The sequence below is a fragment of the Propithecus coquereli genome, unplaced genomic scaffold (genome assembly GCF_000956105.1).
Source record: "Propithecus coquereli isolate 6110/MARCELLA unplaced genomic scaffold, Pcoq_1.0 Scaffold535, whole genome shotgun sequence".
Lineage (NCBI taxonomy): Eukaryota > Metazoa > Chordata > Mammalia > Primates > Indriidae > Propithecus > Propithecus coquereli.
This window is the reverse complement of record NW_012151230.1, coordinates 679382-689455: the sequence shown is the minus strand read 5'-3', so window position 1 is coordinate 689455 and position 10074 is coordinate 679382. Positions and strand designations below refer to the sequence as shown.

The 10074-nt window shown below is 60.0% G+C and overlaps 1 protein-coding gene across 1 annotated transcript in view; it reads right to left on the bottom strand.

Annotated features, from left to right (window-relative positions):
• The window catches only part of GALNT9 (polypeptide N-acetylgalactosaminyltransferase 9), a 71841-nt gene that overhangs the window by 34426 nt on the left and 27341 nt on the right, over nucleotides 1-10074 (bottom strand). The window contains exons 5-7 of the mRNA XM_012657247.1: nucleotides 2958-3124; nucleotides 2506-2680; nucleotides 668-865 (exon numbers count right to left, since the gene is read on the bottom strand). Coding sequence (XP_012512701.1) covers nucleotides 668-865; nucleotides 2506-2680; nucleotides 2958-3124 — 540 coding nt within the window. The remainder of the gene's footprint in view (nucleotides 1-667; nucleotides 866-2505; nucleotides 2681-2957; nucleotides 3125-10074) is intronic.

Here is a 10074-nt window from a genome sequence, read left to right as displayed (position 1 = left end):
TGCGTGTGAGGGAAGTCATGTCTGACAGGATCTCGCCTGTGACTCTGAATTTGCATGTGACAGTTGTCATGGGTGGTGGGAGTCGATAAAGTGAGCCAGGTACGAGAGAACTGACCCTGCAAGTGACAGGCAATGCCAGGGACACAGCAGAGTGGCAGGAAGTGTGGCAAGCAGGGACAACGACTGCTCGGACGACACCTGCGGGACGCGGTGCTTCCCGGCTGCAGCTGTGGGGCTGGTGTTGCCAGGCCTCCCGGGTTTCTAGAGGTGCCAGCACTGTGTGTTTCCAAAATGTTAAAATCCCTCCTTTGTATGTTTAAGGAATGAAGTCAAAATGAAAATAAATGTTTGGCAGGAGACCTCGCGGGGGTCAGATTGGAGGACCGTCAGTCTCTGTCCTTAGTGCCACGTTCGTCGTCTCACAGTTCGCGGCGGCTGTGCTGTTGCCGTCCCTGCCGCCCCCCTCTGGTCACCGATGCGGCCAGCCCGCCCACCGGCCCACGATCCCCTCTCTGAGATCTGCGCGCCTGGGCAGCACCGGGCCTCTGCTCTGCCAACGTTTCCCTCTGTCCCGTCAGGCCAGCTCCCTGCAGGAGCAGCCACCTCCTGTCCCCAAGCCCATGTGGCGGCCACTGCCCCAATCCGCCACCCCCCGCCCTCTGCTCACCTGATGGGCGCCGACTCGTCGCCGTGGTCCAGCCAGTCCTGTGGGGGGATGATGTACATGCACCAGAGGCCCCACGTGTAGCCGTGGGCCGCGTTGGCGTACTGCTGCACCTCGAACGTGTTGTACTTGATGTTGTCAATGGCCGGCAGCACGATCCGCCGGCGGTCCTCCTGGATCCGGGTGAGGGCGGGCTCAGCCCTGCGTAAGACATGTGGGCCGTGAGGACAGGCGGGGTCCCAGGGCCTCCCCCATTCCCTGGGAGAGACCAGCTCTCCCAAGGGAGGGAAGTGCAAGGCCCACAGATTCCGCCACGTCTGTCCTGAGCTCCCAGCTCAGCCTCTCTTTCAGCCCAACGCCGCCTCCCGCCCCTCCTTTCCTGCACCTGTGGAAGGGACATTCATTTGTAAGTATTAAATGAGGATCTATTATGTGCCACGCTCTGCTCTAACAAATTGGAAAAGATTCTTCTACTAAAAAAGGAAAGCAATCCATGCCCCAGGGAGCCTACAACAGGTTGGATGGAAAAGCTACCAGGCGCTGTTGCGCAGTGCGGAACCTACCCAACAGTGCGCAATGGTCCTGACTGGGTGGGGTGAGAGGACAGACAATGATTCTAGATAAATAACAGGATATGTCAGAAGGCGGAAGGCATCACGGGGAAGAAAGGCAGTGAGGCAGTGGTCAGGAGCTGCAGTTTTAATAAGGCATCTGTGTGGCTGTCCCGGTGTGACGGGAGGGTGTGGAGGGAACCCAGCAAGAGGGAGCAGCCACACCACGACCCTGGCGTGTGCCTCGGAGTTCCGGCCAGGCAGCTGGAGCAGACAGACCTGGCGGGTTGGTCGGCGATGAAGCAGAGAGGAGGGTGACCAGAGGGACAGCAGTTTCTGCAGGGACTTCCATGTAGGAAACCCAGGGGAAAGGAGCGCGGCCCTCGCTCCTGGGGACTTCGCGCATCCTGCAAGGATGAGACACCCGCGGAGCACCTGCCATCCCAGCTGGAACTCGGCCGCCCCACCCATGCCCAAAGGCGACAGTGAGGGATGGGCGGGGCCCAGAGCAGATTCAGGGTCCCGCTTGGGGAGGGGCGAGGCCCTGACCCTGCCCGCAAGCCACGCGGCTGCCCTCATCCCTCCATCCCCTGCTTCTGAGCAAGAGCCCTGGTGTTTATGGGCCTTTCAGCTTTGTGAGGAGGATTAATTAATTACTGTTAACAAAGTGCTTTGGAGATGAAAAGCTCCCTGCAAATGCCACGGCTGCTGACAAGGCAGGGTCTTCTGGGGAGGCAGTTCTGGGAGGCGAGTGCTATTTGCAGATGGATAACCACGTTTTCACTCGCGAAAATGAAAGTGGTACCAGTTTAAAATTGCAGACTCATGGCTCTCCCAAACACCCTCTGTGCCTCAGGTTGCTGACACCGCATCAGAGGGACTGACTGAAAGGCCACCAAGTACGGCTGTGAAGTGCGCAACCTACACAACGGTCTGGATCGACCCCGGTGGGGTCAGATGGTGATATATAGGTAATGACACCAAGTGTTGGAAGGTGATAGATGTCACAGGAGAAGAGGAGTCGCCTCACGGGCTGGCAGGGAGGAGAGAAACAGCAGCGAGGGGAAGGCAAAGCAGAAGGAAGCAGAGTCTCAGTGAGAACCACCTGTGGGCGGGGGTGGCTGCGCTAGAGGCTCCCTCCACAGCAGCGCCTGCCCGGGCCGTGCCCACGCCCTGCCCCCCAGCACACGCTGCTAAGGAAACCACGGCTTTGAGAGCCGCAGCCCAGGCGCTAGCCCAGCTCAGGGAGGGGCCGACCGACACCCACGTCCAGCCTGCCCCGGCTCTTACCAGCCCGTGTTGAACTCGACGTGGGCGTCGAAGAAGCCGACGACAGGGGCGGTGGCCGCCTTCCAGCCCTGCAGCCGCGCCCGGATCAGGCCCTCCCGCCTGCTGTTGCGCACGATCTTCACGAGGCCCGGGTACCTCCTGTGCACGTACTGGTCCAGGTTGAACTTGAGCTCCACTGCGGGGAGAGACTCGGGCCTCAGCGTGCAGCAGGCCGGGCCAGGGCCAGCGAGACCGGGGCTGAAGCGCCGGGAGCCCCGCGGGAGCAAAGCCCGTAAGCACAGAAGACCCACGTGGCCGGACGGAGCGTGGCCTTGCCACACCGCGCCACGGACCCAGCCCGTAGAGCTTGGGGAGGATGAACCCCCTGCTCCTCTGGCCTGTGCGGTCCTTGCTGTAGCTGCTCTGCAGCCGACGCCCGCCTAGCCCTGCCCACGCCCACGGCCCACGCTCACCGTTGTCGCTGTTGTCGTCCACCAGGATGACCTCCTTGAGCAGCTGGGAGGGCGTGTGGTTGACCACGCTGTGCACCGAGCGCAGGATGACAGACAGGGCCTCGTTGACAAAGATGAAGACCACGGAGACCTGGGGCAGGTCCTGGGAGTAGGTCATCTGTCTGCACCTGCGGGACAGAGTTGGCTGGGGTGGGGGCGGGGAGGCCCCGCAGGACGCCGAGGGGACAGGCCTGGGTGCCACCAGCTGTGGATGGAAACCGCCTCACGGGGTGCGAGGAAACAGCGTGGTCCCCTCAGGAGCCACGCGCGCCCCGCCCCCCACCTGCCACGCTGAGCCTGAGCCCCCCGAGTCCTCGCTGCGACCTGCGGAAGCTCCAGCTTGCGAGGCGTTCAAGTCCCGGGGGCGGGACACCCAGCCCTTCTCCCCGCAAGTTCGGAAGGCTCGGAAGAGAGGGGAAAGGCCGTGCGGTCCACGCGGACCGGAGCGCTCCGCCCCTCCCCTCCCCCAGCCCCAGCTGTGCCCCGGGGCCTGGGGGCAGGTCTTGGTCTCTGGACAGGACGCGCCAGCCGGGAGGACCCTGCTCCCAGCCGAGTCCTGTCACCTGGCGTTACACGCGGGTGGACGGACGCCCAGCAAGGTGGGACGCAAATATCACTGAGGGTCGTTGGGGTGGAAGAGACGTCTGCAGGGAGGCCGGGTGTGGGAACAAAAAGTGACAAGTACAGTCGGCTGGCCGAAGGGTCGAGGGGTGTGACGCAGAGGGAGGAGCCTTCATCTTGGCGGGAAAGGAGAGCAGGGTGCTCCGCGCGGGGGACGTGGGGCGCGCACGGCAGCGAGAGTCTTGGCGGGAAATGCCAGAGTGCCGGGTTCACGCGCGGGAAGAACGCGAGTTTGCTTGTGAGACTGAGACAGGCAGCTGCTCATGTGACGGAGCAGAGGGAACGGTGGCAACTTGGTCAGACTGACAAAAACAAAGAAATGGATGAAAGAGGAAACAAAAACATAACTTGACACAGTGATATAGCAGGAATCCAATCGAGTAAGTCGGCCACTATAATAAATGTAAATAAACTAAATCTCTCCTAAAATGGCAGAGGCCATTCAGTTAAGTTCAACACACACACACACACACACACACCCCTGCATTCGTTGTTTATAATAAACATCATTAAAATAAAGTGACTAAGAAAGTTGGAAGTATAATAAAATGGGAACGAGATACCAGGCACTGCTAGCGCCACCACAGAACCGGACGGCAGCACAAACATCACGGGAGGAATTTCACGTCACAAACACTAACCGTGATAAAGAGGGTTAACTCTGAAGGAGACGAAAGGGTTATAAACCCTTACCGCAGAGTTACCTGGCAGCTAAGAAGGGAAACCGCTAGAAACGTGAGGAGAATCTGATGACAAGATGGCGTGCTCCACGGCATGCTGAACAGAATCGGAAAGACCCAGAGAGTGAGACAACAACGGAATCCCGTAATACGTGCCCTCATTCTTTCAGGGAAAATATATTTTTTTTTCATATGCCCACAGAATATTTACAGAAAGTGATCATGTCTTTGCAACACAGAAAACCTTAGCAGATTTTTTACAAAGCAGGGATTTCCCAGGCAGGGCAGGCTCCGTGGCAGGACTCGAGTGTCACACGGGCCCCTCTGTCCGGCTCATAAGGACACTGGTCACCTCGGATTGGGGGCTCCCCCATCTTCCCTGAGCACATCTGCAACACCCTGAGGTCCTGGAGGTGAAGACCCGACACGTGCTTGTTGGGGGGACGCTGAACCCACAGCACCAGCCGCGCCCACGCCACGCGGGGAGGAAGAGCTGGGGTCCAAGGGGTCCTGGAGCTCCTGGGGGCTGAGGGTGAGCACAGGGTCAGAGCCGCTTTAGAAAGAAACTGACAATGGTGGCAGCCACGTGGCACTGGGCACAGGCCCTGCACACAGCAGCCCACCCGATCCCCACCGCAGCCCACCTGATCCCCACCACGGCCCCAGGAGGAGCCAAACCCCCCGTTTGGAAGCGAGGAGCCTCCCCCGCTAGGCGGCGGCTGAAGGTGCTGGGATTCGACCCAAGCCGCCAGCTTCGGGAGCCGCGTGGCACAGCTGCGGAGCCAGCCTCCCGCACGGCAGCCCTGCCCGCCTGGCGCACAGCCGGGGTCCGAGCCGGCAGCGACACCGTCCAAGGGACAATTGCTGTGCGTCACCATCGCATTGACGCGGGCCGTGCACTCTCTGCCCGGGGCTCTCGTCACTCAGAGAAACGCTTTCTGACAAGAAGACTTCACTCCATTTTTCTGTAGAGGACAAAAGCTGGAAAGCACAATTTTCATGAACTTGCAAAACGTGTAAAACAGAGAAGTCTCGAGGAAGGAAATACGTCTCACGAGTGACTGCAGGAGCAGCTGCAATTTGGAGAGGAGACGTTTCCAGAAGGTGCAGGCGTTGGAGCCGGGAGAGGGAGGGGAAAGGCGGGGCACCCAGCGAGGCGGCAGGTGCAGCCTCAGGCCCCCGGGCAGCCACGTGTCCTCTCAGCCAGCCCTCCTGCCGAAGCCACGTCCTGTACCTGCCCCCTCTGGGTCGTCTCCCCAGCCAGGACCGAAGCCCCACAGGACCGCACAGACCAAGGACCAGAGCTATGCCCGGCACACAGGCGGTGCTTAATAAAGACTCCTGTAACGAGTGAAGGAGCAGACGCGGGGCCAGCGCCCGCCAGCACAGACCTTGGAACACTTGTACGCGTCACCCGGCGCCGACACGCGCAGCCACCCTCGCCGCGCCCTCAGACGCCCTCACCGCGTCCTCACCGCGACCTCACCATGCCCTCACCACAACCTCACCGTGTCCTCACCATGTCCTCACTGCGACCTCACCATGTCCTCACCGCGCCCTCACTGCTACCTCACCGTGTCCTCACCATGTCCTCACCGTGTCCTCATCGTGTCCTCACTGGGTCCTCACGCGATGTCACACGACCTCACACGCCCTCACCACGTCCTCACACGACATCACACAACCTGACACGTCCTCACCATGACCTCACCATGTCCTCACCGCGTCCTCACCGCGTCCTCACATGTCCTCACCGTGTCCTCACCGCACCCTCACCATGTCCTCACTGCGACCTCACCGTGTCCTCACCGTGTCCTCACGCGCCCTCACGTGCCCTCACACGTGGTCACCACAGCAAAAGCAAACCGCCGTCTCTCCCGTGTGCGGGCTGGAGGGAGCTGGTGGACTCTCCCTCCATGATGGTGCCCTGGGCCTGGCCCGGCTACACGCGCCTGCTCTGAAGAGCTCCTGCCTGCGAGGACAGGTTCACACCTGACGTGGCTGAGGGGCAGCAGCTGACACCGGTGCTTCCCCCGCTTGGGGCCCCGCAGACTGCTCAGGGCCGGGACAGAGAACCCCCGTTCTCACCTACCAGGCACCGTTCCCAGCGACCTCTCGTTTGATTTAGACTCCGCTTCCGGTGACCACTCGGCCCGCGACAGCGGCTGCCCTTGATTTACTCATCGCTTCATCCGCTCGCTGCCCTCACCGAACAGGGCCGCGCTCTGCGAGCCCATCGCCCGCTGTCTGGGAAACGGACGCAGAGCTCCCTGGGCGCCCGGCCATTCGCGGGGAGGGCACAAGGCTCCCAGGAGCTAGCAGGGTGATAGAACCTTCCAGATACACTCTCCGTTCTCTGGTGGGTGGGAACATGGCTGTGGAATGGTGCGGGTGGTGGACGAGCCGGCCGAGACTGGCTGAAGTAAAAGGGGCTCATCTCTAGGGAACGTCCGGGCTGCGTCGGACCTGGGGCCAGCGTGGCCAGAGCTCGAAGGGTATCTGCGGGATGGGCGGGGGTCCCTGTCTCTCTCTCAGCTGCACATCTTCTGGCTTGAGTTTAACCTCAGACCGTCCTCGTGGCGGGGAGATGGCTTTCCGCAGATGCAAACCTTAGTTCAAGTGTGAGCAAGAAAAGCGTCTTTTTCTCACCAGGACGTGCAGGAAACGGATCCCTGTATCTCGTGGGCTCTGATTGGACAAAGTGCCCTTCCCTGGGCCAATCACTGTGGCCAGAGGAGATGGGGTGCTCTGATTGGCTTATGTTTGGATCGTGTCATCCCAGAATCGGCCCCAAGACCACAGGCCCAGGATGGGCAAGGCTGGTCCCCACGGGGCGGTGACTGGAGGTGACCAGTGGTCAGCAGACGTCCGCTGCGACGGGTAAGAGCGCTGGGGTTGAAGAGTTTCCCTCCGTGGCGGGTTGGATGGTGCTCCCCTCCCCCCACAAAGGACCTGTGACGCGACCTTGTTGGAAACAGATCTCTGCAGAGGTCATTAAGTTAAGGAAGGATCTGAGATGGGATCATCCCGGGCTTAGGGCGGGTCCTAGAACAATGACAGGTGTCCTCAGAGAGCGGCACAGGGAGATTTGAGACATGGGGACAGCCAGAGACTGGGGCCATGTGGCCATAAAGCCAAGGACATCAGGAGCCCCTGGAAGCTGGAAGAGGCAGGGGGGACCGTCTCCTGTGCCTGTGGGGGGTGCACCTCGGTGATGGGGCCCCAGGAAACTGACTCACCCTCTGATCTTTGACATGTGACCCAACCTCCCTCCTCCAGCGGGCTCTCTGAGAGCACAGCTGTGGCTCCCGTGGTTTACACGCATGTCCCTGCCAAGTCGAGCACGAATGAGGTGCAAGGAGCCCTCTGCTTCTGTGTCCTAATGTCCCGAAACCCAGATGAGCGTCGTGCCGTCCCTGGGCGGCCTCCGATAATGGAAAGTCCTGGCGTCATCTCAAGTCGCCAAACACGACCTCACCCCAGTGAGCGAAACGGCAGCCCTGCGGTACGATCCCGTCTGAGTGAGACGCGCGGTCGCGCTCGACCTCCTCAGGAGCAGCGAGGAGGCGGGGTGCGCGAGAGGGTGGCGGGTGGTGACGCCCGACATCTTCCCAAACGGAGGTAGAGATTCCCACGATCGCCAAACACCCAGGCTTTGCGGTAGAAGCTGCCCAGCTGAATCTGAGATCACGCGGAAATGCAAAGGACTTTGCAAGATGGCGGTGCTGGAGGACGCCACCTCCTGAAGTGAAGGCCGCTTTAGAGGCGCAGTGACCAGGACGGCATTCCTGCGTAATTTCCCCATTTTTCTGTCTCTGCCTTGGGAGCCGTGGTCTGGAAGAAATTCTTCATGCGAAGTATGTTTCCTGAGGTCAGTCTTAGTTCTTCCACCAAGTCCCACGTAGGGACTAGAAAACTGAACTGCGGTCAGGGCTATTACCGGATATGGTGCAGAACAGACATCTTTTGTCTTTTTGATTACGGTCAAGACAGTTGTAAAATACAGACAAGCTCAGAGCATGGCTGACTGTGAACCTTCTGATCCCAGACGCGAGTGATGGAAGCTAAGTCGTCGTTGCGGGAACGGAGAGCCGGGGCCACACCCAGCGTTCTCCGAAACATTCCCAGGCATCGCGGGGCCCTGTGTGGCGAGCTGGGAGACGCCAGGGCTGCGGGAACCTGGCAGGTCAGAGTCACCTGTGTGTGCCGCGAGGGGCTACTTGGCGACAAAGCCCAGGACAGCAACAGCCCTCGGAGGGAGGGGGAGGAGAGGTCAGCGCATCTGCACCTCTGCGCGATGCTGACTTTAAGTCAACTCAAGTGGGGTCAGGGACCCGCTCGCTGGGCGTGTCTGTGAGGGTGTTTCTGGAAGAGATGAGCGTTTGCATTCGTGGACTCAGGTGAGAAGCTCCAACCTCACTCACGGCCCAACAGAGCAAAAGGCGGAGAAAGGCGGATCCCTCTCTCGGCTGGAGCTTGGCGCCCGCCGTCCGCACTGTGACATCGGAGCTCTCGGTTCCCGGACCTCTGGACTCCGGACTGTCCCGGGCATCTGTGGCCACTACAGCAGAACCCACAGACTAGGCGATTTATACAAAACAGACGTTTATTCTCTCACAGTTCCGTGGACCTCTGTGCAGCCAGACCCTGCTCCCAACAAGCCCACGAAGGCGCAGACACGGAACGGGCGTGGTGAGCGATAAACCGTGTCCTGGGGGCTCTCTCCTGTCCTGAGAGCTGAACGTTTACAACTAATTTAGCTACACTTTACCTCTTAGACACCAATTAGCTATAACTCTATGGCTGGATAGGAACTCAATCTGAGTAAAACTTTTAAAAAGAAATGTATCGGATCGCCCGTCTGAGTTTCTGGTGGAGCGGGTGGGTCTGGCACTGTGTCCATCCGTTGGCCTCTGCCGGGGCGGCGTTGAGCACTCTCCTAGCGACGGGTGGCACAGCCACTAGCGGCCTGGGTGGCGGGCACAGCTCTCAGGACCACCGTCCGCCTGAGGTGCCCTAACTGAGCCCCCACCGGGAAGCAGGAGCTGGGGGCCAAGGTCTCCTGCATCTCTGTTGACAATTGACACTCTCCGGCCACATCCCAGGACCCCTCGCCTCGGGTTTGCCTGATCCGCTTCTTAACCAAGACGCCGCCAAGCCCTCAAGGCCCCTGAGGGCCGGAGGACCAGGCCTCCCAAGTGCACAAGAGTCCTCTGATGTCAGATGGCGAGTGAGGCGCTCGAGAGCTACTGTACCTCGGGGAGGACGCGGCTGCTCCCAGCCCCCTGCGTCAGGCGCGGCGCCCAGCTGGGTTGGCTGCACCCAAGCTCCAAGCCCCCCAGCAGCACGCGGCTGCCCAGGCCCCCACGGTGGGAGCTGCCCTCCCTCCGGGATAGCTACGGGCACTGGGATCCCCAGACGGGAAGAATGCGCCGGACGTCTGATGGCTAGAAGGACAAAGGGCGATCTACCGAGGGAGGTGGGCTTCTCGCAAAGCCCAGGGCGTACTTTTTTCAGCCATGGTATGTTGGAAACATCGCTCAAATTTTCCTAAGAGCAAAATCTCTCTTTTGAGGAACGTTTCCTTACGATCTCTTAAGAACCATTTCTTTAAACAAAGCTGCAGTTGGAGATTTTTATAGCCCTGAGAAATTCCAGCTTCAGAGATTCCTTTTATTTGGATCAGTTTGACTATTTAAAAGTCTGGTTAAGATGTTTCTGGTCACGTCGAGTTGCGCTGTATCACCGCTGTTATAGTTATTGTCGTTACAATGATA